The sequence below is a fragment of the Drepanopeziza brunnea genome (genome assembly GCF_022702325.1).
Source record: "Drepanopeziza brunnea f. sp. 'multigermtubi' strain 214-2 chromosome Unknown ctg2, whole genome shotgun sequence".
Lineage (NCBI taxonomy): Eukaryota > Fungi > Ascomycota > Leotiomycetes > Helotiales > Drepanopezizaceae > Drepanopeziza > Drepanopeziza brunnea.
Window position 1 is genome coordinate 3,396,748 of NW_027094065.1, and position 26,489 is coordinate 3,423,236.

The window sequence follows — 26,489 nt, forward strand, 5'->3', positions numbered from 1 at the left end:
ACCTAGACTGAGGTAAGCTGAGTGGAAAGATTATCGTCGACGTCAGTCTCCATTTACTTACTAAGAAAGATGACTCGGTTGGTCACATGATACAGGCGTGTGTATCAAGGTAACCTGCTCAGCATAATCACTTCAGCCTGACTCGTGTATACTCAGATTAATGGTTAACGCATAATAAACTACAGCTGCTTTTATTTTCTACGGAGTAGCCAGTCTTAGCGAAAATCAGACTCATGATTTGAATTCGAATAATAAAAACGCTACGCAAAATTGAAATGCCTACCCATATATATGGCTGCCACAGAAATGAAAGGGAAAGAGCAACTGAGCAGGTGAATAACGTCGTTTGTATCTACAACAACAACAACAACAACAACAACAACGTCCGAACAATGTGCGAAACGCCGACAAGTCCCTCCCTACCTAGCCTTATACATCATCCCGAGATGATCTTCATGCAACAATACAACGGCTAGGAGGTACCTTAACTGAAGCATACATCCCCACACGGCAGTATTCGCTCACCGCTTTCCTTCACTTACTTCCCAGTGGAAACCCACCATGGCCAGAGGCAGCCGCGCCATCTGGTCTACGAAGTATCAGGACTCGATCATGGCAGTAGGTCTGGGCACAAGACAGGCTGCCGACGAGGAAGCGAGGGCTGAGGTTGAGGTGAGACTTTTCTCGGGCAAACTGCTTTGCGCAGGATGATGGATGAGGCTACTTACTGCACGGTTGGCTGACTGACTGCCATACCAGGTCCTCAACAGCCGCCTCGAGAAGACTCGCATCCTAAACGCCAAACTCGCTGCTTCGTTGGCGAGGCTGGAGCTGAGCGGCAAGAGTGTGCAAGAGGCCATTGGCCCGATTTACGGGAACACGCAGAAGCTGCAGGTGCTGGGGACAAGTATGTCCGGTCATAGCGAGCCCAAGGGTTGGATGGTGCTGATCGTTCGCAGATATCGATGGAATTATTTCAGCAATTGAGAAGATCCGCCAGCCCTCGGACATCAAGAGCAACGAGGAGGATGTGATCAGGAAAGGGTTAGTGAATGAATTGACTGCTATCTGGGAGACCAAAGGCTAATTTTCCGCCAGGCCTGAGAAGGTCGGCCTGGCCTTGTTCTTGAGCTCTGTCAAACGCTTGAGCAAAGCACTATCCGACTTGAAGCAAACAAACCTCCGATCGAACCAGCAAGCGGTGGCAGACCTCTCCAAACTGCTGAAGTTTGGAAACGAGCAGTTGGAGCAGCACTTCCAGAGACTTCTCCAGGAAGACTCCAAGCCCATCGAACCCCTCCACTTCATCACGAAGGAGAAGCCCTTTCCCACGCTCTCGCAGGACAATTCCACTTCCCTGGGGCTGATCAATCAGCACATCGCTTCCGTTGCGAGACAATCTGGGTCTTCTCGAGATTCGCCCATGCTACAAGTATATGCAAATGTCAGGGGCCCTTATCTTGTAGCCACTCTGCAAAATCTGGCTGCTGCATCTCTCAATACCGCAAAGAAGAAGACTCCAGATGCCGTGTACCGGCAAGGAACAAATGGCATGGGCACCTATGCGACAGGTATGGCGGGTTCTTTCTTGGCAGAATACGAGAATATCTGTGGCCTGTTCTCCAGAGACGAATGGGGAAAGGTCTTCAATCTGACTTGCCAGGGAGCCATATCTGAGCTCGCCAGGACCCTCAGGGAACTCAACTCGCATATCAGGGCGAACTTACCTACAGACTGTTTTCTCGCGTACGAGATCATCGAGATCATGTCCAATCTATCCTCGGACCTGGACGGCAGGACAGGGGAGCTGAAGCCATCTTTTGCTGCAGCATTGAAGCCTATTCGCGAGACTGGAAAGTCATCGCTCGCCGAGTTACTTGAGGATACACGTCGCCGCATAAATGCAATGCCAGGAGTACCCCATGACTCGGCCGCTGTACCCATCACCCAAGAAACGATGACCCGCCTACAGACGATGATCGATTTTCTCCGTCCAATTTCCAGTATCATGGTCTCCATCGGCGACCAGGGCTGGAGATCGACCGCAACATCTAACGCCTCCATCGACCAAATCCCCTCCTTGAATTCCTTCGACGTCGGCGCCGACGGCAAGGAAATATTCGCCAACTATTGCATCGACACTATCGATACGCTCCTCAGCTCTCTGGAAGCCAAAGCCAAACCTCTGCTCAAAGGCAAAGCCCCTCTCGGCGTCTTCATCGCCAACAACGCCACAATCGTTGATCGTATGATCCGCACCTCCGAACTCCAGCCCCTCCTCCAGTCTCGCATGGGCGAAATCGAGAAGTGGCGCAAGACAGGGGCCTCTTACTACGCGACTGCCTGGCGCGAACCATCAGCACACCTCTTGGACGTCACGTACACCAACCGCGGGCAGCGGCCCCACTCCGGCTCCGCCAACACCGTCGACTCAGCTGCTATCGTCAAAGGCCTGAGCAGCAAGGACAGAGACGTCATCAAGCAGAAGTTTTCGCTCTTCAATCAAAGCTTCGACGATCTGGTTTTGAAGCACAAGGCGATGAACATGGAGCGCGAGGTTAGGGAGATGCTGGGCCGGCAGGCGCAGCAGATGATTGAGCCTCTGTACTGCAGGTTCTGGGATCGGTATCATGAGGTTGACAAGGGGAAGGGGAAGTACGTGAGGCATGATAAGGGGGGGATTGCGGCTACGTTCCTGAGTCTGTCGTGAGGAGTGGTACGTTGGTGACGGGGCTGTGGGAGCTTGTTCCATTGAAAAGCCGGGGGTGTAAATTTGCAGCGGTGTATAGAGCTTGACGCGTGACATGATACCAAGGGTCGTTTTTGGCGTTAGGGTGGATGGGTGGGACTTGAGGGGTTTGTGAGCTGGTCTCTCTTGTGGGAGCACCAGATGTGTGATAGGAGATGTATTATTACGGTTTACCATTGAAGGTGGACTTTTTACTCCCTTCGCTGTTCGAACATCTCACTTCGACTTGGGAACTGCCGTCAGTGAATTCTTTTTCGTGTTTTCCTGGGGTAAAACAAGTGGACAAGTAGACAGGTAAATGGATTAAATATGAAATCTACTTCTGTTTATACTTAACCTAAGTTAACCTACTTAGGTAGGTAGCTAGGTAGGTAAGGTAGGTAGGTAGGTAGGTAAGGTATGTAGGTAGGTAAGTAAGGTAGGTAGGTAAGTATCCTACCAGTTAGCCGTTAGCCTATATACAGATACATACATATAGGTACATATAGGTACACACATATATATATATTTATATATTTATATATGAAAACAAACATTTTATTCTTTCTTTCTTTCTTTCTTTATTTCTTCTTCTAAAAAAAGAAAAAAGAAGAGAGAAGAAAGAAAAAAGAAAAGAAAGGAAAAGAAAGAACTAGTTAGCACGATTTAGCAAATCCAAATCCAAATCCAAATCCAAATCCCGCAGCTAGCTAACTAGCTAGGCTAACTAGGCTAACTAACTAGGCTTAACTAGGCTAACCAACTAACCAACCAACCAACCAACTAGCTAACTAACGAAATTTCAGAGCAGGGAGAAAAAAAAAGAAGAAAAAAAAAACCCCCCTTACGCCTATTATCACCTCTCCTCCCGTCTCCGTCTCCGTCTCTAGCCCCGTCCTTACCTCCGTCTCCATCTCTACCTTCACAGCTTTTCGCCTTTTCGCCTTTTCGCCTTTTCGCCTTTTCGCCTTTTCGCCTTTTCGCCTTTTCGCCTTTTCCCTTCCGCCATCAAAGCTCTTAAAAAAATTTAAAAAATTTACAAATCTAAAAATCTTGATGACAGCGAGCGAGTCATTACGAGAGAGGGGTATTTTGAGAAGGGATACATCTTTTCACTTATCTCCCGATGGAGTTGTAGCTCTCGTTATAGTCACAGCTACGGCTCTAGTTACACCTGCAGCTATTGTGATAGTTATGGTTACAGCTACGGCTAGAGTTAGTGACAGCTACGGCTATCTATCAATCTCTCTATCTATCTATCTATCAATCAATCAATCAAATCATACCTTTACTTGACTTTATTTACACACTCTTACTCCGACCGGTACTCCCACTCTCACTCCCACTCTCACTCCTACTCCTACGAACACTCACACACACGCACACACACACACACACACTCCTACCCATAAACCGAGAAACGAGAAACCGAGAAACGAGAATCGAGAATCGAAAATCGAGAATCGAAAAACGAAAAACGACACCAACCAAAAGGGACTCAATCAAATCTTAATCTTCCAACCGGCTTGAGATGGAGGTCCCGGACACGAACACAGAATCTACATCACATCACACCTGGCTTGCTCGCTTACCCTTAATGCATGCATGCGTAATAAGTAAATAGGTAGAAAGAAGGAGGGAGGAAGGGAGTGAGTGAGTAAGTAGGTGAGAACGGCCGTGATAAATAATAAATAACAATCATAAGTAATAAACGATATATAGATATATATCCTCGTTTCCCTCGCTTCGCTTCCAAGAACCGGAACCGCTTGATTTTCTGCCTAAAAGTACACATACACACACATACATATTGGAAACAAACGCACCGAAACACCTTGCCTGGCTTTGCTAGGCCGTCCCAAGATGAAGGATGAAGAAACCAAAAAAAGACGGGTGCTTTTCTTCGAAAAGAAAAGGGTCGGTGACTGGATTTTCCCTACTTCTCATCACCCCCTGCCCCCGCGCTTCCTTAACTGATGAAGCAGAGGCATCCGAGTCCCACGTAGAATACAAAGAGCGGATACACGGCTATGCCCACCCGGTTCTTGACCACGCCGCTCCCACCCAGGATACTGACACCGGCTGCTAGCGACCAGGCGACGAGGACGATGTAGATGGGTATGCGTGCTACGGTAGGGAGGTTGAAGACGGAGAGGAGAGCTGCGATGACGAGTGGGAAGAGCGTGTAGCCGATGATGCAGATGCTCTGGGCGAAGGAGCTGTAATCCAATATTAGCCATCCGTGTTACCAATCCCATCCCTCTGAACCAAAACCCAGGCGCGAGGGTGGGAGAAGGTGTTAAAAAAAAAAAAAAAAAAAAAAAAAAAAAAACCCACATGTTCCCGCCCAGCAGCTTAATCTGCATCGTCACCACCGCTTCCCCAATCCACACCATGGCAAACACCCCGCTGAACACCAGACTCTTCTGCTCCGAGTCCGCCCGGAAGCTCAAGAACAGACTCAACAGCAGACAGAAGACCAACGGCCCCCACAGGTCCCAGTCCCGTAACCCCTCGCTCATGTTCCCCTGCGCAAGCAACGTCTCGGCATCCAGCGCGCGGCCAGCCAGTCCCACAATCTCGTTCCGGGCGCCGCTGATGCCCGCACCGCGGATGTTCTCGTAGGCGCTGCGGAGGGAGGAGGTGCCTTCGAGCATGGAGCCCCCAAAGAGGTACTTGGGGTACAGCACCTCCCGCATCTTGGACCAGACGGCCAGCAGGTCGCGGCGGAGCGTGTCCCAGACGGACTCGTCGATGGTGTTGGTGGGGGCGCGCCGGTCCTCGCCGGGGATGCGGGATGTGAGGTAGGATTCGCTGAGGGGGGCGGAGGAGGCGCTGCTGGTAATGTTGCCGGATACCAGGGGGGCTTGCGAGGAGTGTGTCTTGGAGGGCTGAAGGGGGTCGTCGAGGTCGTCGAGGTCGGCTGAGGGGGAGGTTAGCCGGACTTCTGTACCGTCTGGAGTTCCGCGCTGGGAGCGAGGGGGAGCATACCGTCGTCGGGATCTATCAGGTCATCGTCCTCGACTTGGGGCGGGTGGTAGTGCTCGTACGGATTCGAAGAAGATGCCATGGTATCGGGACGGCTGGATGGCCTGCAGAGCCGCCGCAACTTTGAGAATCCGAGGAAGTGGTGCAGAGGTCACTGAGTCTTCGATGCGACCGAATACGACAGGGCGCGGTGTGGCTGCAATGGCTGACTGGTACCGGTGAAGTGGGATAGTGCGCGCAGTACTGTTCCCTGACGATAGCTCCGAGCTGTCCTCAACTGATACCGGTACCTAGGCCCAAGCTAAGTGCGGGAATGCCAGAACCTCATCAAGCACCACCTCAGAAATGAAACCACAGCCACCCAAGAGCAAAATAAATTTTCTCTTCCAGTATATACGGAGAAAGCTAGAATTGCTGATTAAACTGCAAGGACGCTCATGACATGCTGTCTTTCACGCCCGTATTAATTCTCGTCTAAATGACAGAGGTCACGTTTATCTTCGCGCGGATGGGAATGCGGATAGCTACGGGTTACTTCAGCGACGCGAGCCCTCTACAGGAAAAAAAAAAAAAAAAAAAAAAAAAAAAAAAAAAAGGTGTTATCATTTTGACTCTGCTAAATATTCTGGCTGATGACTGAAGGCGCCATAGTCGCGTCGCGTGTAAAGTCCATATTTCGCCAAGCTGGCGTTTCCAGAAATCCGTCACGTGCATAACATCAGAATTTACTCCGGTTTAATCATTCAACTCGACTCTCGAGTTCCATCAGGATTCGTGCAAATATGCTGGGATGCTTGAGTCCCCCGCAAATGATATCGAATAGCGTATGCCGAGCGATGAGGATCTCATCAAGGACCTCGGTATAGATTAACTCCTACTAGGCAGGACGGTAAGCCGGCATCACCTTTTGACCAATGAGGCCCGGTAGCCGTCTCGTGAAGCATCAGGTGCCGTATACTCGTCAATCGTACAGAACACTATACGTGTCACCACCACGAGATGAGTTTCGATCCACCCTTCCGTAGAGCAACCATGCAGCGCCAAAAACAAAGACAGGTGGATCGAGCCCCGCGAGCCTCGCCTCCGTCCGGCGGGGGGGGGGGGGGACCTGACTAGTACCAATGGTTCTGGTGCTCGACATGGCCAACATTTTGGCCGCGCGGACTTCTCGGCCGGGTCGGGGGGGGGTGCGCCTCGGCCGCGGGGAGAGGGTCCGCAGCGGGCAACCAACGTGGTTGGGGGCCGGGCTCAGGATCGTAGGGATAAGCGGAGGAGGGCGCATGACTCGGGGCTGCCAGCTGGGCCTGCCTCGTCGCATCCACCGGGGGACCACGACGACGAGAAGATTCCTCCGGCCGGTGGTGCGGGGCCGGACCGTGGTGGGCGTTCCCACGCTCGTTGGCCCTCGCTTCGGCGGCTCGCGCCCATCTCTGGGCTGCTTGGTTCTCCGGGGGCAGGAAGCCGGCACTGGGCTGTGCGTGGTACGGGTCCCAGATGGGAAGACCGCCGGGCGGCTGGGCCTCCCCGCGGGGGATGCCATGCCCGTAGGCGGCCATATTCCCGTTGATCCCCGTCAAGGACCACGCGAACACAGCCACCTCCCGAATCGAGTTCATGAATTCGTCGACCGGGGGGCCGCCCGCGGGCAGCAGAGGCGCGTGCAGCCCGTGCTGGAAGGGATATCGGGGGTCGGGTTGATAGAGGTGAGGCCGGATCGGGTTGGCTCCCCACGGGGCGGCGAACAAGCCATTCTCGTACCGTGGAGCCTGCGCCGGCTGCTGCATGGATCGTGCGAGGGGTCGCGCCCGGCGTAGGACCACCACCAAGCCGTCCGAGGTGCACGACACCACCGCTTCGACCTGGTACGGCTCCGGGGCCGGAGAGGGCACCCTCGGGGCACGTGGTGCTCTCCGCCGCACGCGTTCCGGCTGCGGCAGCAGCACCAGCGACGAGGAGGTGGAGGAGCGCGACTCGGGGCTCGGGACCAAGACCCGACGGGCCGCCGCCGTCTCCTCCGGGTCGGTCCGCTCCCCCTTGCCGGGGGGGCCAGGCGCCACCGCGGTCGACGCCTCCCCGTCGGGCGGGGGATGCTTCGGGTCGCCGTCGGCGTGATAGCCATTCAGAACCACGCCCCCATCCTCCGAATCGCTACTCTGGCTCGCGTCCCGCATGTCGTCGTCCAAATCTTCCGCCCGACGCGGATCGCGGCGCCAGAAGCGGAGATAGGCGATGGAATCGTTGGCCTTCGCACTCTCCAAGGCGCGAATGGCGGCCGGGAGACAGTTCTCTTGCATGCACTCGTAGAAGCTCTTGTCCTTGAACTGCTCCGGCGTCACCCCGAGGATGCTGCTCACCGCATTGGTCGCGTACATGACCGTGAGGGTCCGCGTGAAACGGTTCAAGATCAGCGCTGCGCGGGGTTCGAAGAAAGACGGCTGGGGCGGAGCCCGGAACTTGGACGACAGGTGTTCCAGCATGTGATACCGGGGATCTCGGGGAGACGAGGCGAAAATCCGTTCGATCTGGGGCGCAATTTCGGCTCGACCTGTCTCATCTCAGCCTTGCGCCGGGTCACGAAGCGAGGATGGAGAGGGCTCTTACGCGTGTTCCTGGCGTCGTCGGGTCCCCGGTAGATACTCGTACACGAGACCAGGACGTCGTAGACGACGGTGAAGACGCATTCACACGAGACCCAGTACCCATCTCGGTTCCCGATGCGCGGATAGTGGAGGACGGAGGCGCGGTCCATCTTGATCTTCTCATGGTGAAAATGTCGGGCGGTGAAGAGGTCATCGGGGTGGAAGTAGTCGAACCACGATCTGCCAATCACCTCTTCGGGGGCGAAGCCCAAGATGTCAACGATCGACTCGGAGGCGAACATGATAATCGCCTCGGGCGACAGGTCTCCGGGATGGGATCGTGTCAGCAGGCGCCGCCTCATCGTGTCACGGGGAAAGCGGGTAGAGGGAGTATAGTAGATCGGTCGTACTGACTGTGGATGGTCATGAATGTGGTCTCCATGGTGAGAGCGCTGCCTTGGGTATCTCTAAAAAGATCCTGCGCCCTCCACTGGGAGAGGGACGGTTCCGTGAGCGATGGTTCCCGGGCATTCACGCGTCTCGTCGAAATCGATGCGGCTTCCAGTGGCGCCGCTTTATAGCTTGTATGGCTGTATAGCGTGATATCCGGGCGTTGGGAGGACCCGTCCGTCTGGATGGAGGGTGACGGAGGTACCACTCACTATATTGGTGTACCGGTAATCTCACAGTCGACGTGGTGGTGGTGGTGGTGGTGGTGGTGGTGGTGGTGGTGGTCGTCGCCGTCGCCGTGATGGTGGTGGTGGTGGTGGTAGTGGTAGTGGTAGTGGCAGTGGACCGTGGTGCAGAATCGTCGGGTAACACGCTTATTCCAAGTCGGGAGGGGATCAACGATTGGCAGCCGGGGTACAGGGCTGATGCTTGAGGATACTGTACCTATCGGAGAATGAAATCCCTGCGCTGCTGCTGGGCGGACGCACCTTGTAAGGAAGTCCTGGTAGTGCTACGTAGTAGTAGTAGGGTACCTACCTACAGACGACAGAGTACGGAGGGACCTAGGTACGGGACCTTACGGTAGGTACCGAGGCAGGCAGGTAGTCCCTCCCTTCTTATGTTTGCGCTCGGCTCTGCGGGCCCAGGTTCCAAGGGAGGAGGAGGCAGGCAAGGCAGGCTTAATTTCGCGACGCCTCTGCGCAGTTCGATGGGCAGTGTGGCTTGTTTACTTGTCTCGGAGCTGCTTGCGAGTTCACAGCTAGGGGGGGAGAGGGGGGAGACCTTCCTTACTGTCCGTGTCGGTGTCCGTATCCGCTCAGTGCAGTCGCTTTTGGGCTGTCAGTGGTCTGCCCGCGGGGGGTCCAGGGGTGGTGGGCTTGGGTGGACTGGACTGGGGGACCTGTCAGTAGGTACTAGTCGTACGTCCGTAGTAGGTACTACTAAGTATTGAGATGCCAAATCAGTTGGGCGGCCGGGGTGGAGGATCAGGGAGGATCAGGGACCAGGGAGGTCAGGGGAGGGCAGGATCTGTGGTTTGCCTGCTTGCATGCTTGCAGTGCAGTGCAGTGCAGTGCGTGGGAGATGGGCGGTGGGAGGTTGAGGTCGAGGTCGAGGTCGAGGTCGAGGTCGAGGTCGAGGTCGAGGTCGAGGTCGAGGTCGAGGTGGAGGTCGAGGTGGAGAGGTCGAGGTGTGGGGATAGAGGGTTATTTTTTGGCGCCGAGGACCTTTGCGGGCAGCGGCATGATGGGAGGGAGGGAGTACGGTAGGAGATGGCCGGCACAGGTAGGGCCCGGGACGGTACGGCAGCTAGAGGACCTAGGTACAACTACCTACCTACCTACCACTCCGTGTTGTACCGTAGGTGGTGAGCCTGGCTGGGATCCGCATCGGGACAAGGCAGATCACGCGCTGCAGGATAGCGAATGAGCAAGATAATGGATGAAAGTCTAGCGAAAAATCAATATGCAGGTGGGTGTTGATACTCCCCTCTCCTCGCGCTCGGTGCTGGTGCGGTGTGGTGTGCGGTGTGCTGCGCGGTGTGCTGCGGTGCGGTGCGGTGTGGTGTGGTGTGGTGTGGTGTGATGTGATGTCAGGTGACTGCAAACCTCGGGCCCGCCGACCGACTGCCGACTGCCGACTGCCGACTGCCGACTGCCGACCGAACAGGTTACAAGAAAGACAAACCGGAAACGACGGCAGGAGATGAAATCACGTCAGAAGGAAGAAAAGTAATACCCGTGAACAAGACCCCAACCACCAAAGAAAAGAAAAAGAAAAAGAAAAAGAAACGAAAAAGAAAAAGAAAAGAAACGAGATTACGTTGCATTGCTACGTCGCATCGGTCCCCACCCTTTCGCATGCGGTATTGTATAGTATGTAAGGTAGTAAGTATTCTCGCCATGGTCCATCCGAAAAGCTTCATTTACCTACTTGCCTCCTCTTCCTTTTCCGGGCTTCGGTTTGCTTCCATCACGTTCACATGATTTCTATCCTCGTCCACGGCTTCTCGAACTTCCTCGCGAGCGAGATCCCCCAGCGAGACGCCACCGACACTCCCGTACCGTCACCTCCACCTCCACCTCCACCAACGCCGTGCACCCCTCCACCGCAGCTGTCTCCCGGCTTCCTGGTCCCCAGCCCAGCCCAGCCCAGCCCAGCCCAGCCCAGCAGCCCAGTCCCGCCCCAGTCCCGCCCAGCCCAACCCATATCCCCAAGTCCCCATCCCATACCACGCTTTTATCCCTTCAGCTCCGAGATGCGCTCCGTATGCAGTGTAATTCCAGGTAACCGGGACGTGTTTCGCCTCTGTGACATGCGGTTGTACTTGGTTGTGCAGTACACTGGTGCTACTACGTCTACTACGTAGTACAACCACGTCTAATCCGTCCCTATTGATTTATTTATTTACCGACCGTATCATTGCCGCGGCCCGTCCCTTCTTGGGTCTGGGTCTCGCTCCCGCTCCCGCTCCGGCTGTGGCGGTGGGAACTAAAACTTCTTGTTCTCACCACCTGTGTGGACTCCCAGTCAAGCCACCACCCGCTCACCACGGACGGTACGGACCCTACCGTACGGGACCTGCGGCACGACGTTCTGCCGTGTCCCATTCGGCATCTGGGAAGATCAATCACACCTTCTTCCGAATATCCATCACCCTCTCTAGAAGCCACAGAACCAGAACCAGAACCAGAACCAGAAGAAGAGGAAGAGAAAAATACAATACCCATCATGACCGCAACCTCAAAGGAGGCCTACAAGCGCGAGTGGGAGACTCCCCATCTCAGAGAAGCGCATCAGTTCCCCGTAAGCATCTCCTCGGCCATCTCTCTCTCTCTCTCTCTCTCTCTCTCTCTCTCTCTCTCTCTCTCTCTCTCTCTCTCTCTCTCTCTCTCTCCCTCCCTCCCCGTAGAGCAGACTCGGTCGCTGTGTCACCCGACGGATCGCTTCCTAATGGACAAATGGAATAATCCATCATACAGGCAATGGAAAGAGGTCAGTCCGTCCGTCCATCAGTCAATCAGTCAATCAGTCAATCGGCCTTCCCGCTCCACGAGAGATATCTTTTGCTGACGCCCAATCCCCGTGTGTCTGCAGCAAGTCAGGACTTCTGGTCCGTCAAGTTCTACCCCTTCACGGAAGCCGGCCTGGACCCTGTCTTCGCCGTTGTGGGCGGCACCCGGGTGAGCCCTTCCCGGATCTACCCTCCTGCCGTGGGTGCAGCGCAGTGCATTGCAGCAGGCAAGCGTTGGCATCGACGGGAGGAGTCAATTACTTACCGGTACTTTACGTACTGACATGGCGTGCCCTGACTCTGGCCAGATTCTGATATGCCGAACCCCGACGGGGGAAGAAAAGGAAAAGGAAAAAGAAAAAGAAAAAGAAAATTCGCAGATGGAGGTCCTGCGCATGATCCTGGACGACGACGTGAGTTCCCGTCCAACACTGCCCTCATCGGCATTTGATCGACCGTGTTGACTTGAACACGTAGGTCGATGCAAACAACTATGCATGCACCTGGACCAAGAACCTCGAAACGGGCGCTCCGCTACTGTGTGTCGCAGGCCATACCGGCATCATCAAGATTTTCGATGTGTTGACGGGAGAGCTACTCAGAGTAGGTAAACGTACATCCCCTGAGTTCCACGGGTCGAGGGGGTTTCTTTTCTTTTTTTTTTTTTTTTTTTTTTTTTTTTTTTTTTTTTTTTTTTTTTGCTAAGCAGAATCTAGACCCTGGCGGGTCACGGAGGGGTAAGCCACTTCTTCTCCTAACTCCAACTGAGTAGGTAGGTCTTGTTCGTCGGTGACATTACTGAGCAAGCCAAGGAAATCAACGACCTGGTGATTTCGCCCATCAATCCCTACATTCTAGCCTCATGTTCAGAAGACTGTACGGTGCGGGTATGGAGTCTGGATCCTGCGCACGCGAGTCAACCTTGTGCGGCCATACTCGAAGGCGACGGCCACAAGGATAATATTTTGACTCTGGTTCGTGGACACCTCGTGATGGACATCTCATTTGATGACTGATAAGGTGTAGTCTTTCCATGATTCAGGTCGGTACCTGCTATCCGGGGCAGCGGATCACATTATAATGCTCGTAAGAATAGCCGATCTCGAACCTCGTTGATACCTATCTCTAAGCACGAACAGTGGACACTTCCGGAATTTCCGGATGCGAACACCGGGACTAATATCCCCACTCGGATCTTCTACCCGCACTTCTCAACGGCCGAAGTTCACGCAGACTGTGTCGACTGGTACGCTCATCTCTCCTTATCTCTCCTCTCCTCTCCTCTCCTCTCCTCTCCTCTCCTCTCCTCTCCTCTCCTCTCCTCTCCTCTCCTCTCCTCTCCTCTCGTCTCGTCTCCTCCCAACCACCTCGCCGCTTCCACAGCTCCCCACTAGACCTCAGAAGCTAACATCTCCAAGCGTAGCCTGGTGGGGCGACCTCGTCCTCTCCAAAGCCTCCAACGAAAATACCCTCGTCCTCTGGTCCATCAACAAATTCCCCCCCTCCTCCCCCCCTCCACCGACCACCGCCCCAACCCTGCACCAACCGCACCGCGACACCCGCTCCGCCTTCGTCACGCCGCTCCCGGCCTCCAGTACCAACAACGCCTTCAGCCTCTACACGCGGCACCTGCACTTCTCCCTTCCGGACTCCTGCATCCTCTTCACCCGCTTCTCGCTCTTCCCAGGCCTCCCCCCCCCTCCCTCGCCCCCAGCCGCATCCGCATCCTCCCCGGCCCGCTCCCCCCCGCTCGACAAATCGCACCCGATCCTGGCCTTCTGCAATACGAAGAGCAAGATCATGTACTGGGACCTGGCGAGGCTGGAGCGCTACTTCGACGACGAGCCCTACCTGCCCACCTCCAAAGACGGCACCGTCTCCCACCCCAACCTCAACTCCGCCCCCCTCTCCCGAGCCCAGATCCACCAGATGCCCACCCCGGCATCCCCTCATGCTCACCCCTTCCTCCGGCCCTCCCAACGACGCGGCCGTCGCGGCGCCCTCATGACCCGCGTCGCGCGCAACATCTCGCCCTCGGAGTCGGCGAGCAGCTACCAGACCGCGTCGGACCTCACGGGCGACCGCGACGAGCCGTCCAGTACTACGGGGACCGGGACCGGGACCGGGCACGCGAGTGGCAAGGGCAGTTTCGACTGGGTGCGGAGCCGGAAGCTGTGGGCGCGGGAGTACGACATGCGGGAGCCGGCGAGGGGGCTGCAGCGGCACCGCGAGGATATCGTCCGGGGCGTGCCATTTGCCGGGCGGCAGGTTGCGTGGAGTCCGTGTGGGGAGTGGTGCGTCGTGGTTGGGAGTCATGGCGTGATGGCCGTGTCGCAGCGGTGGAAGGAGTCCTAGACAGACCCCGTGGAAGCAAAAGCACGGAATCAAAATGACGATGGTTGTTCACGGCGAATGTCGTCGGTGCCTGCTTGCCGTAGGTCTGGAAATGTGAATGCGGAGGTAAACAAACCCGGGGCACGACGACGCAGTAGATGGAGTAGATAGATAACACTGGATTCAGATACGTTGCCTGACGCATCGCGCACCCGATGGGAGCAATTTTAAAAAATAAAAGAGACGCAAAAGCTCGCCCGCTATACTACAAATCAGCAATTCCCTGTGCACACGTGCGTTCGCTCGTAATCAGTCCACCTTCCCGACCGCGGCAGGTCCTCCCAACAACCCTTCCTTCTCATCTAGTCGGAGGAAGCCCCCGCGGCTCCTCCGCGTCCGGCCCTTCATCCACCACACTCCGCCCAAGATGCCGACGAAGAGGCAGACGGATAGGAAGGGATGCCTTGAAAGGGCACCTCGGATGTCGAAGAAAAACTTTTCGAACTTGGAGATCGTCGACTTGGGTTTGATCTTGGGGGGCGAGGAGACGACCTTGGGTAACGTCTCGAGGATGGACGTGCGGGATGCCATGATAGAGTTGCCGGTGGAAGTGGTGTCCCAGTATCTTCGTTGCTGTGAAACGTGTTAGTTGAGCAAGACAGGGAGAGGGACTTGGAGGCACCTACGTCTTCGTCGTTTATAATGACTTTCTCGCCATCTTTGGCGACTTCGATACCATAGGTGGTTCGAATCCACCTTTCCCAGAAAACGCCGTCCACCCAGGCAAAGCCGACCTCCTTCTGGTCGGACTCGTCCATATTGATACGGATGCTCTTTGCCGCTCTCAATGCTCTTTGGTCGTCGCGGTCCTCGGCTTCCTCGATTCTTAATTGCTTGGCGTCACGTAGTTCTTGACGCTCACGTTGGAACGCAATGGTCTGCTTGTCCATCCATTCCAACGCCGCGCTTTTGATTTCCTTCTTGGCCATTATAAACTCATCAGAACGCTCACGAGAGAGTATACCTAACACTACCAGCCTACCATCCATGATCTCTTGGGAGTTGGAAGCTGTGAGCTCTGGAACAATTGGTAGCCAGACAGACTGCATCCAATTGAGGACTTGTCTAAAGTCTCGCATGTCTTTCGGGGAAAGAGCTGTGTAGTACGTTGGTCGTCCGTCTCGGGAGACAAGGAGCCTCGGCCAAGTTGTTATCTTGTAGCGCTCGGCCAACGTCGCACTGTTGGTCTTCACCAATTTTGCGTGGCCGATCAAACTCATTGTGAGCCTCTCCAAAGCAGCGAAATCCTCGGATGTAGTGGCATGGTCATAGAAATAGAGGAAAATGACCTCTTCTTTCTCCTCTAGTTCTTTGAACTCCAAAGCATCAATATCCTTCACTCCATCTCCGACATCGATAGCTTTGGAGGCGTAAGAAACGAAATCGCCCAAGCCACGGAGACCTTCATATTCCACACGCTCTCCACCTCGGAAAAACAGGATCGTAGGATACCCACGGACCCGGACGTCCTTGCAGAGTCTTGACTCGATATCACAGTTGACCTCTCCCACATTTAATTTGCCCTGCATCTCTTTGGCGAGTTGTACCCAAGATGGGGCCATCCCTTGGCAGTGGTGGCACCATGGGGCGTAGAATTTTATGAACCAGGGATCTTGAGTCATGGTCACTTGTTTCTGGAAACTTTCGGCTGTGAAGGAAATAGATTTCCCGAGCGTATTTGGGGTAGAAGTCGGCTTCGCTGGCGCCAAAGGCTTCTTGGGCGGCTGTTCGACCGGATTTGGCGTCGTGACGACCGAGCTGGGGGTCTCGGCCGCCTCCTTAACCACATGGCTCTCAGATGCGGGCAATATCGTCTGCTTTGCACGACTCTCAGGGACAGAAACTTCTGTAGGACCAGCTGCCTCCGTGGCAGCAGGGGCAGGTTTCGTCGCAGCAGACGCATTACCGGTCCCCGGGGCCTGGTGATCCTTGGAACTCTTATCTCCTGTCGCTGGCAAGTCGGGGCCTTCCACTGGCCGAGACCCTGGGCGGATTTTTTCCAGAGCGTCCTCGACATATTGGCTCAGACCCTGGATATCCCTGGTTCCCTCACACCGCGTGACTTCCACTCCATCGTGGAAGAGGACGAATGTTGGAAATGATTTGACCTTGTGATCCGTGCAAGCTGTTCCAAATGCAATACAGTCGAGATTTGCAAAATGGTAGTTGTAGTAGGCAGTAAATGAGTTGAGAGAGGACGAAGAGGTATCTGCAGAGGATCCAGCCGACACAGGTTTTGAAGTGAAGTAATATTCATACAAGGTCTGCCACGTCGGCTTGACATGGAGACAGTGAGGACAGTACGGCCTAAATCACAATCAACAATTGACTACTGAGAGCAATGAATCTTGCATTCGCAAGGGGGACCTACGAGTGATGTTTCACAAACCACCAGCCGTCCGCAACAGTTTCATTGAACTTCTCTCCTTCTATATCCAGCAAAGGCGGTACCTCTACGCCGTTGAATATTGTCGGATCTGCCGTTGGCTCAACCCACTCCGCAGCTTCTTTTGCTTCCTTATCTCCTTTCGCCGGGGGACTTGAGGAACGCGCGATTACTGAAGATGCGAAAAGATTGTAGAGAATTGGAAGGACACGCATGTTGGGCGAATTGTCGTGTTCTCCGGAGTCTGAGTCGGGGCAGGTGGAGCAGCGGAACTGCCGGCGGGCAGTCTGACGGCAGCAATCGCAGCAAGCGCTTCGAAAAAAAGAGGGATAATGGCGTCGAAGTCTAAGGAATGTATTGTCGTCGTCGTCGTCGTCGTCGTCGTCGTCGTCGTCGTCGAGTGATCGTCGGCCTGATGGTATAACGAATGGATTGTCTTATGGAAGATCTAATCCTTTATCGCCTAGTATCCGAATACGGAGTAAGCTTCGGCAACTAGCGTCGTTTCGCATTCTGCTCTGTCAGCAAGATCTAGTTCCGGCCCTGCAACAACAAATATCCGATCAACACCAAGATTCCTGGTATTGGAAACCAGGAGCTTGATATTTCCCAGAACTTGAATAGCCTGAAGGTCATAGGCTACGCAGACAATGCATGGCTCGTTTGATGAAGACCGGTCGCGCAAGAGGCGTAAATTGAGCAGCGACGATGAAGAAACTCAGAGCGAGGATGACACTGATCAGAATAACAAGAAGAACTTACCCTACAGTATCACCAGGTCGATCTCTCCTCCTCCTCTTCGACGAGACCGAGAACCAGAAGTTCAAGTTGCCAAAGTCTTGAAATCGCCTTTCCAACTTACCTGTATCAAGGACCTCCCTGAAGCTGTTAATAAAGATGCAGTCTCTCTCAAGAATATCCTTGGCGACCCGACTATCACTGAATGCTGGGAATTCAACTATCTCCACGATCTCGAATTTCTGATGGAAGCGTTTCATGATGATGTTCGAGATCGTACTAAGGTTCATGTGGTTCATGGATTCTGGAAAAGCGAGGATGCGTCACGACTCAACTTGCAGGTATGTCAAACCGTATCTCCCCGTTCTAGCTCTCCTGTTGATATTGTTCTTAGGCCCAGGCTAAGAAGTACCCTAATATCACACTTCATACAGCATACATGCCGGAGATGTTTGGGACGCATCACTCAAAGGTAGCGTACTAAAGCTATTCGTTGAGACTGCGTACTGAGAATATCAGATGCTTGTGCTGCTACGAAAATATGACACCGCTCAAATTGTCATCCACACTGCCAACATGCAAGCTTTCGATTGGGATAACATGACCCAAGCTGCATGGATCTCACCGCTATTGCCTCAAATACGCGAGAAGGAGTTACTTGAGGACACAGAGCCTATTGGTAGCGGCTCTAGGTTCAAATTTGACTTTCTAAACTACTTGAGAGCCTATGACACCAAGCGTGTGATCTGTAAGCCACTCGTCGGGAAGCTTATGAAACACAACTTCTCGGCTATTCGAGGCGCTCTAGTTGCCAGCGTGCCTGGAAAACAGAGCATAAAAAGTGACTCGAAGACGCTATGGGGCTGGGCTGGGCTGAAGAAAGCTCTGGAGGCCGTGCCAGTGAGAAGTAAAGAGGGAGAGATTGTCATTCAAATATCCTCGATTGCTACCCTCAGCGAGAAGTGGATAGACAAGACCCTATTCGCAGCTATGAGCACGTCCAAGAGCCACGGCAGCTCGAAGTCGAAGTTCAAGATCGTATTTCCGACAGCGGACGAGATACGGAGAAGCCTGAACGGATACAACTCAGGCAGTGCTATACATACCAAGATTCAGTCACACGCTCAGGCTAGACAGCTCCAGCTGCTCAAGCCAATGTTATGTCACTGGGCTGGGGATAGTGATGAGAAGGGTCCGAGTTCTGCACCGGTATCTGATGCTGGTAGGAAACGAGCTGCTCCTCATATCAAAACGTTCATTCGGTTCCCCGATGCTACCCGGTCTACCATCGATGTGAGTAGCCTCTAAAATCTGCTTCTTCACGGACCAGTCTACAACCTTTCGCTGTTGTAAGTGCAGCGACAGGTCATTACTAATATTCCGGTAGTGGATGCTAGTCACCTCAGCAAACTTGTCCAAGCAGGCGTGGGGCGAAGGTACCAATGCAGCAGGTGATGTCCGGATATGCTCCTACGAGATTGGTGTGTTAGTGTGGCCAGGACTCTTCGGAGATAATGCTACTATGGTTCCAACCTTCAAGACTGATAATCCGGATGCGAGTGCTGCAAAACCAGGAACTGAGTTGGTGGGTGCTAGGATGCCTTACGATCTTCCTCTTGTTCCATACGGGAAGGATGATCTGCCTTGGTGTGCTACCTCCTCGTACGAAGAGCCGGATTGGAAGGGCCAAGTGTGGCAGGCTTAAGTGAGGTACCGTGACAATCAAAAAGCAGTGTTCTCTTTTTCTGGGTGGCCCGTAGAAGATTTTTTGGCCAAAGGGACGCGGAATCTTATAATATGCATTAGCACAGACACGCTGCATAATGAATTCACCTCATATCATGATGATAAACACCAGCGCAAGCAAATACAGCCATCCATAAACAAACTTTGTATGATCTGTAGGTTACCAGCATAGGTAATATAGGTATCATCCGCCCTCCTTTGATGCAACACCCACGATCAGTTCAGCATAAAGCATCGATCATGTACATTATCAACGCATGCCCATTTACCCTCTAAGCGCCCACAGCCTCAGGCGCCTTGTTAGCATCGTAACCGTACTTCTCCTTTAGCGACTCGACGAGCTCAACGTACTTCTCCTTCGCCTGGTCGCTAGTGATGCCCTCATCGACAATCTTCTGCCACGCACGCTTCTTGGCCTTGCCCTGTTCACGGAGCGGATCTCATCAGCACCATCCATGTTCTGTGATCAAGAATACCACGTAGAGATAGATATCTCTGTGCCACGAGAAGGGGGCTGTAGATGCTATGTGTACGTATGGTGGGGCTTACCTTGAGATCAAATGTTCCCGGCTGTTCCGACTTGGTGATGTCCTCCCCGCTGGCGACTTTGTACAAGCCTAAACAACAAGTACCGTCAGCGTCTATTCCATCCTATCACATCTAATGTAAAAGGAGGGACGTCAGGGCATGGTGGCACGAACCGTAGAGTTGTAGGAGATCGTCGTTGGAGGGCTTGGATGTCAACTTCTTGGAGTCGGCGACGGCGGTCTCGAAGGCGGACATGATGATGGTTGTTTTGTTGATGGGGGATTTTAGTTGAGTTGAGTTGAGAGGGAATTCTGGAAGGGGTGCGTTTGGTTGTCAGTTTCTCTGGGATGTTTGGAGATGGGTAATTTGGATAGAGGAAGAGGTGGGTACAGCTTACTTGATATAGGTGAGTTTTGGAGATGTAGTGTGGCGAGAGGGTTGAGAAGGAGTTGAGATGGTGTTGATGTCTTGGAGATGGCACGAGGTGGGATGGCGGGGTTCAGAGCGGGGCAAGCAAAGCTAGCTAGCTACTGGTAGCTAGCTAATCTTCAACGTGGGCATTGCCAGGGCAGGGAACTTCTATTGTTGAGATTATCATGTACCCAATAATGCAGATCAGGAGCTATCCTGCGATGAATTACTGTTGAACCGTACGAATGAACCTCAGTAGCTCCTCATTCCACCACAGATTGCTGTGTAAGTTCATGGCGTCCTTCTGCTTTTGCGCGTCTGTAAATATTATTTCTTTGACTACCAAAGACTTGATCTTTCCATTAATGGTCACTAAAGAACACTGGTTTCCTGGACTGTAACCAAGGTGGCTGATACACACGCAGAAAAGCCTTCTGGGTTAGACATTACCATCAATACTTCTCTGCCGTACCATTCATGCCCAAATATGGCTGACTCTCCGCAAGATATTTGAGTAAGGTTACTTGAGGCCATGCCTGCAGGACCGGTAAGAGTACAGGCATGCACTGACGACTGGGTGGCGAGATAACAAATGACCTGCACCGCATTCTGTATACACAGATGGGACAGTAGCTTTGGTCCGAAGCCCTCCGTACTGCCACAACTAAATCAGTAAATAGGGTGAAATGAGACCAGTACATTTAGACTTGGAAAGGGGGGCCTCGCTTACAGGCAATTAGAATCGAGAATGTCAACATTGAAAAAAATAACAAGTGCCTTCTCCGTCCCGTGGTATATATGTGCAAGATATGTCTCATCTTATTCTAACCCGACCTTCAGCAGTAGTATCCCGAGTATAACTAGAAGGAAATCGAGTTCTATGCCGATGAAGTACTGGCTTTCAAAGGCGAGTATCCCAGTCTTGACTTGGAAACGAGCTAGAAGAAGGTAGTACGAAATATTGAAGCGTGCAGGCTTTGATAGAAGGGGGAATTATATTCATCAGCTTTGAGCATCTCCTATAAAAGTGGTATAATGCGACGTCGACACAGTTAGTCTTGACTTTGAGTATGCCACAGAGCTAAAAGAGCACCTCTGAAAGGGCTATCAATCACGGGCTGGACTGGATGCGGCGGTGCGCACCCTGCCAAAAGCAAGGATTCAGGGATCACCAATGACGTCTGGCAGCTTCTACCTACTTACAGTTACTTACCGCCCGCACCAGGCCGGGCGTAAAACCAAACAACAACAACAACAACCATACAGTAGTACAACAATGTACTTCAGCAACGCTTCTTATCTCCGGTACAAACAACAATAGTACAGCCATACGCGACTTTACAATGGCTTCTCTCCTCCGTCAACTGGTCGCCGGCCCTCGCTCTCGCCATCCAGAGGCAGGACTCGACCTGTGCTACGTTACTGACCAGATCATCGCGACATCAGGCCCTAGCGGTACCTACCCCCAGCGCGCTTATCGCAATCCTCTCGACCAGCTCGTCAAGTTTCTGGACTATAAGCATGGGGAAGATTGGGCGATCTGGGAGTTTAGGGCTGAGGGAACGGGTTACCCGGATTCAGAAGTCTACGGACGAGTGTGGCATTATCCATGGCCAGATCACCACCCTCCGCCGTTCAGGCTGGTACCGATGATTATGGCGGGCATGAGAAATTGGTTGCACGAGACTGATGGGGATGAGGCCCAGGCAGAAGACAGAGCAGAGGTGAAGGACGCGAAGAAGGGAGAGAAAAAGAAGAGAGTGGTTGTTGTGCATTGCAAAGCAGGGAAAGGACGGAGTGGAACGATGGCGTGCAGCTATTTGATCTCGGAGTGTGGGTGGAAACCAGATGAAGCTCTGGCACGATTCACGGAACGGAGAATGAGACCTGGATTCGGCCAGGGCGTCAGTATTCCCAGTCAGTTGAGATGGGTGGCTTACGTGGACCGGTGGACGAACTCCAAGAAGATCTATGTCGAGAGACAAATCGAGATTATGGAGGTACACGTTTGGGGACTGCGGGATGGAGTCAAGGTACAAGTGGAAGGCTTTGTTGACGAAGGAAAGACCATTAAGCTATTTCACGTCTTCACGAAAAAGGAGAGGGTCATAGTCGAAGGCAACACCCCTGGTGGAGGAGGCATCAGGGACAAGATTTCAGATATGGCCGGGCTCCAAAATGAGGGAAAAGTAGCCGAGACGAACTCGGCCCACACATCAATAAGCAAAATCCCTACGACTCCCCAGGCAGCAGGAACCTCCAGCTCAGGCTCTACAACAACCGAAATCATCGGGACCGAGTCTGGCCCTACAACAGCCGAAATCACAGGGACCGAGTCTGGTGGCTCAGCCGTAATCTTCAAGCCCTCAACACGAGTCGTCCTCCCCTCGAGCGACGTTAACATCGCCTTTGAGCGTCGGAACAAGGCGTCCATGGGCTGGACAATGGTCACAGCCGTAGCGCATGTATGGTTCAATTGCTATTTCGAAGGCAACGGCCCCGAGCAAGGCGGCAAGCCAGACGAAAACGGCGTCTTCGAAATCGAGTGGGACAAGATGGATGGTATTAAAGGCTCAAGCCGGAAAGGCGCTAGGGCTTTTGATAAGATGACTGTGGTATGGAAGGCGTATGATCCGTCACCCAGCGAGGGCAAAAAAGAAGATGTCGTTACCGAGCCCGGCCTTGGTTCTCCTGTTCCTCAGGTGGCGCCTGCCAACTGGAAAGGGGGAAATGATACTTCGCCCGACTTGGGGAAGGATCTCGGGTTGAGAACCGAAAGTCCAAGGAGCGTGGAAGTTAGCAAAGCCAGTAGCATGAAGAGCGGTACTCCTAATGACGACAATGATTCCGAAGAGGGTGTCAAGCGTAGTAGTCAAGAAGGAGAGGAGAATATCGGTGCAGACGATATTGATGTGAAGAGCCTTCCACAGGCACAAGCAAATGGCTCAGAGCCGACTGTTTCTCAGGTCAACCGGGGCCTTGACACAGCATCGAAGACAACGTCGAATCAAACCACGAATCAGACAGCGAGCCAGGGGCTCAGCGCGTAAGATTTGGCTTTATTTATCTACACTATATCCGTAGCGGCCTCTTATTCCCACCGTATAAAAGACTAACACCCACAGCTGTGAAGCGGTAACTGCTCCGCCGCCTACAGATCCTTCAGCTGGGAAAGCAGCAACTACTGCTACATCGTCTCTACCTGATGGGGTACCAGAGGATCAGCTTCGGGATGCGAAGACTCATGGGCTGGGGCATTTGCAATCTAGTAAGAGGACCATAGACTCATAGGTCGTGTTGTTTGACTATGTATGATAGGCGCAATTCGGCAGTACAGGGCAGAGCCGTACGCAGAGACCGAAGCAGGAGCCGACCGGCTTGATTGCGAGGAAGAAAACGTATGATACCAAGGCGTTCATCGCGGCGTTCCGGGAAAGCATGTACACTATTGTTAGAAATTGACGCAATGAATCATCACTCGAGACTGGCCCTTGTTGTAAGCGGCCAAGATCACCGCTTCAAATGTTACAGTATTATCGATCGTAAGCAACAATCATAGAGACAGACGTGTAAGCAGTTTGATCGCTGTAAGGTATTTTGGAGGCTGGAACCCCCGAATCAATTCCCAGGATGAGAAAAAAGAAGGGAGAGCTTGCGCGCTGGAATGGGAAAAATAAAAAAGGCAAAACAAACTCCCACCTCGCGGTGGGAGAAGAAAAGCCTTCGTAGCAGGTTTTCATTTTGATCCGTATGATATTCGTAATATGTATGCGTTCTTGTCGTTGTGTGGTTTGGTGATTCTAAACCACTCGGCCCCAAATCGTTACACGTTAGAAGTTCCCCTCCGAGTACACCCAAGCTTGACCTGAAGATGACAACGTCTATGCCATCCACGCTGCCTGGGATACTTGCTACGAGTCGCGGAATTGTGAATTATATAGACCATCTGAAATTTTTTAGGCGAGAGAGGGTTATGGGCTGGATTGTCACACCCCCTTCCCCAAAAATAAAAGGAAAGAAAGATTGGAAATTGAGAGGTGAAAATGGGTTTACGGCAAGCCTCTTTCTACCTCTCGCAAGAAGAAGAGAAGAAGGATAAAGGAGGAAAACTGCTCTGATTACTTCTTATAATAGATGTGACGAAGTAAGCTACCTATCCATCATAGGCTCTCGGGCCTTACATATCTGTTGTTGGAATCAGATCATCAGCGAGATTAAATATCTACCTTTTGTCAAACCGAATCAGAACAGGAGGCGGCCCGTTCCAAACTCCGCAAAATCAACGACCTATCTTGTCAAGGTTAAGAGAGAGCTTTGAGGACGCCGTGGGTTGAGAAAGGAGCTGTGTACTACGTCGTCGACGCGTATATATGGACGCGAGGACTACCGTAGCTATGTCGATGTCTTCGTTCGGTTCCTGATGCGATGATGCTTACTGGTTGCTGCACTACAATACTGAGTATTATACATACTCCATCTCATGAGGGAGCGCGCGGGTGTTTATGAGCGGATATCCAAGTTTATCCTGTGTGTTGCTAGGGAGAGGAGGCTCCAGTACAGGGAGAGTATTAGAACGTCCTGCAGCACTTTTACGGATTTCTTTCCCCAACAAATTTATGACTTCCGGGGGATTTCTCGTGGGAGATGTATTCACCGATTTCCTCAAGCTAGTAGCGCTGATTCTGAAATAACGACCTACTGTTCATCGGGATGCGGGCGCCGGATATCAAAAATGATTTGGTGGTACTTACAACAGCAGTAATACGTAGCTCTATCGCGGAGCTTTGACAATGAGGGGGGGGAGGTTGCTGCATTATTTCTACCTCACTTGGCAAGTTATCTCGCACGAGCTCCGGTGAGTTATACTAGTTCAGCGCCTTGTACTTTTACGGCTTTTCGATATTGCAATATCAGAGGCAAGATCATCGAGCTACAACCAGAATATATCTCTAATCCACGTCGTAGACAGAGGACCGGGAATACATGACCTACCGCAAGAGGAAGTGTGAAAAGGGCTCTTCCAAGATGGTATTGCGTATTCACTTGGCTGTAGCGGGCCGGTACTGGATTCCCCTGGGAGAGATTTCCAATCGATGCTTGTGAGTCGATGGATGCAGGAGAGGGCCTGGAGCTCGAGGAACGTTAAAGGAAGCTTCGTAAATAAGCCTTAATAAGGTTTGGTGATGGCCGAGCGATGAGGGGTGGCGTGGCGGGACTGGAGTTCAAACTTCTATGCCGCAGTCCGAGAAAATCCAATTTGAGTGCCAGGGAACTTGCGAAATAGTTTTTACGTAGAAGCCGGGATGACCAAAGTGTAACTTTTTTGAAATGATAGTAAGGTTATGTACTCTACCCTTAGCTCACCTCGTCAGCGCGGCTTCCCATCCTGAAAAGAGTCACCAGGTAAGGATACTCAAGTTCGTTTTCCCAGAAGAGCTGCGGGAAAGCCCAGGTCCATGTAGAAATTTCGGTTCTTTGAATTATCCTGAACAACTGGTTTCACCCGGGACGACAGGTCCTGGAGGATGTAAAGGTGTTTGGGAAGCGCCGGGAATGCTGTGAATGAAAAAGGCAGGATTGGGGAAGGGACGGATAAGCAGGAAGGGGGTATTGAAAGCGGTTATTAGTAATTTAGCTGATGGGTGTGTAGTATGCGAAAGGCAGCCGATGCTCGAAAAGCGTGGTGGTTGTTGTTGAGATCTTTTGAAGGAGTCGGAAGTTTTGGATAGTAAAGGATCCGTTGGTTTGTAGGAGCATTGAGACGATGACATTGTAGATAGACGATGTTGACTATGTATTTGCGTCCTAAGCACGACGCGAGGAATGGCGTTCAAGGTATGTACGGGGTCAGGCTCAGCCGAATAGCCAACATAATTGACTTCACCGCCACACCCGACTGGCACAGAAGCATGCATTAGTAGCACTTTCTCTGAACTCGGCAATCGAGCAGTGGCGACCAAGAACATCGGATCGCAGGGGCCCCTTTCCCATGTTAACAACCCGGGTGAGATGAGATGTCTTCCGAGGCCCAAGTTAGAGTTCGACGTCTCGCTTCAAGAAAAGGTGGCTATTTGGATCCGAGCTATATCAAAAGATAAGCGAGAAAAAGAGAATTTGGCATAACATTGCTAGGTGCACATAGTCGCACAGCGAGGCAGAGGAACAAGTTGGCAGCAGGGCAAAAGTCGTGTTTATGTCCGGAACTAAAAGCCATGTACGAAGTAAATATAGAACAAAAGGGCTGTGAATTTGGTGGCGATGCCATGATCACGCCGAAACGGCTCGCGTTTGTTCCAATTTTCCATTCAGGCCACTCAGATCCTCTGTCTCCCGTGTGAGGGTACTATTTCCATTCCATCCCACGGGTAATCTCAGCTGGGGAATTTGTCTCTTGTAAACTGGTAGCAAATACTCCAATCCAAGAGGCTTGCAAAGTTGAAGGTGAGGAAAATGGAGAAGATAACAACATCATGCAAGAATGAAGAAAGGTAAGGAATATGATTGATAAAGTATGGTAGAGCTTACTCC

General features: G+C 52.6%; 8 protein-coding genes across 8 annotated transcripts; 4 read left to right on the top strand and 4 right to left on the bottom strand.

Annotated features, from left to right (window-relative positions):
• Positions 1-561: 561 nt before the first annotated feature.
• Positions 562-2,710, top strand: L3040_002059 (uncharacterized protein; the record flags this gene model as incomplete). The annotated part of the gene is made up of 4 exons (XM_007290701.1): positions 562-672; positions 760-907; positions 960-1,044; positions 1,099-2,710. 4 exons carry the CDS (start codon positions 562-564, stop codon positions 2,708-2,710), a joined length of 1,956 nt encoding a protein of 651 aa, XP_007290763.1.
• Positions 2,711-4,697: 1,987 nt separating this feature from the next.
• Positions 4,698-5,798, bottom strand: L3040_002060 (uncharacterized protein; the record flags this gene model as incomplete). Its single annotated transcript, XM_007290702.1, has 3 exons — positions 4,698-4,947; positions 5,066-5,651; positions 5,720-5,798. 3 exons carry the CDS (start codon positions 5,796-5,798, stop codon positions 4,698-4,700), a joined length of 915 nt encoding a protein of 304 aa, XP_007290764.1.
• Positions 5,799-6,828: 1,030 nt separating this feature from the next.
• On the bottom strand, positions 6,829-8,737 carry L3040_002061 (uncharacterized protein; the record flags this gene model as incomplete). The annotated part of the gene is made up of 3 exons (XM_007290703.2): positions 6,829-8,261; positions 8,318-8,620; positions 8,710-8,737. The coding sequence occupies 3 exons, from the start codon at positions 8,735-8,737 to the stop codon at positions 6,829-6,831; spliced, it is 1,764 nt and encodes a 587-aa protein (XP_007290765.2).
• Positions 8,738-11,475: 2,738 nt separating this feature from the next.
• On the top strand, positions 11,476-14,113 carry L3040_002062 (uncharacterized protein; the record flags this gene model as incomplete). Its single annotated transcript, XM_066156995.1, has 10 exons — positions 11,476-11,550; positions 11,727-11,739; positions 11,842-11,927; positions 12,067-12,171; positions 12,236-12,361; positions 12,475-12,495; positions 12,571-12,732; positions 12,785-12,844; positions 12,898-13,004; positions 13,177-14,113. 10 exons carry the CDS (start codon positions 11,476-11,478, stop codon positions 14,111-14,113), a joined length of 1,692 nt encoding a protein of 563 aa, XP_066012993.1.
• A 288-nt stretch (positions 14,114-14,401) lies between these two features.
• On the bottom strand, positions 14,402-16,753 carry L3040_002063 (uncharacterized protein; the record flags this gene model as incomplete). The annotated part of the gene is made up of 3 exons (XM_007290705.1): positions 14,402-14,725; positions 14,779-16,459; positions 16,524-16,753. 3 exons carry the CDS (start codon positions 16,751-16,753, stop codon positions 14,402-14,404), a joined length of 2,235 nt encoding a protein of 744 aa, XP_007290767.1.
• Positions 16,754-17,188: 435 nt separating this feature from the next.
• L3040_002064 (uncharacterized protein) lies at positions 17,189-18,981 on the top strand (the record flags this gene model as incomplete). Its single annotated transcript, XM_007290706.1, has 4 exons — positions 17,189-17,617; positions 17,671-17,748; positions 17,796-18,569; positions 18,664-18,981. 4 exons carry the CDS (start codon positions 17,189-17,191, stop codon positions 18,979-18,981), a joined length of 1,599 nt encoding a protein of 532 aa, XP_007290768.1.
• Positions 18,982-19,287: 306 nt separating this feature from the next.
• Positions 19,288-20,256, bottom strand: L3040_002065 (uncharacterized protein; the record flags this gene model as incomplete). The annotated part of the gene is made up of 6 exons (XM_066156996.1): positions 19,288-19,309; positions 19,374-19,444; positions 19,572-19,639; positions 19,724-19,861; positions 19,948-20,073; positions 20,205-20,256. The coding sequence occupies 6 exons, from the start codon at positions 20,254-20,256 to the stop codon at positions 19,288-19,290; spliced, it is 477 nt and encodes a 158-aa protein (XP_066012994.1).
• Positions 20,257-21,304: 1,048 nt separating this feature from the next.
• L3040_002066 (uncharacterized protein) lies at positions 21,305-23,423 on the top strand (the record flags this gene model as incomplete). The annotated part of the gene is made up of 3 exons (XM_066156997.1): positions 21,305-23,007; positions 23,087-23,229; positions 23,299-23,423. The coding sequence occupies 3 exons, from the start codon at positions 21,305-21,307 to the stop codon at positions 23,421-23,423; spliced, it is 1,971 nt and encodes a 656-aa protein (XP_066012995.1).
• Between the last annotated feature and the right edge of the window lie 3,066 nt (positions 23,424-26,489).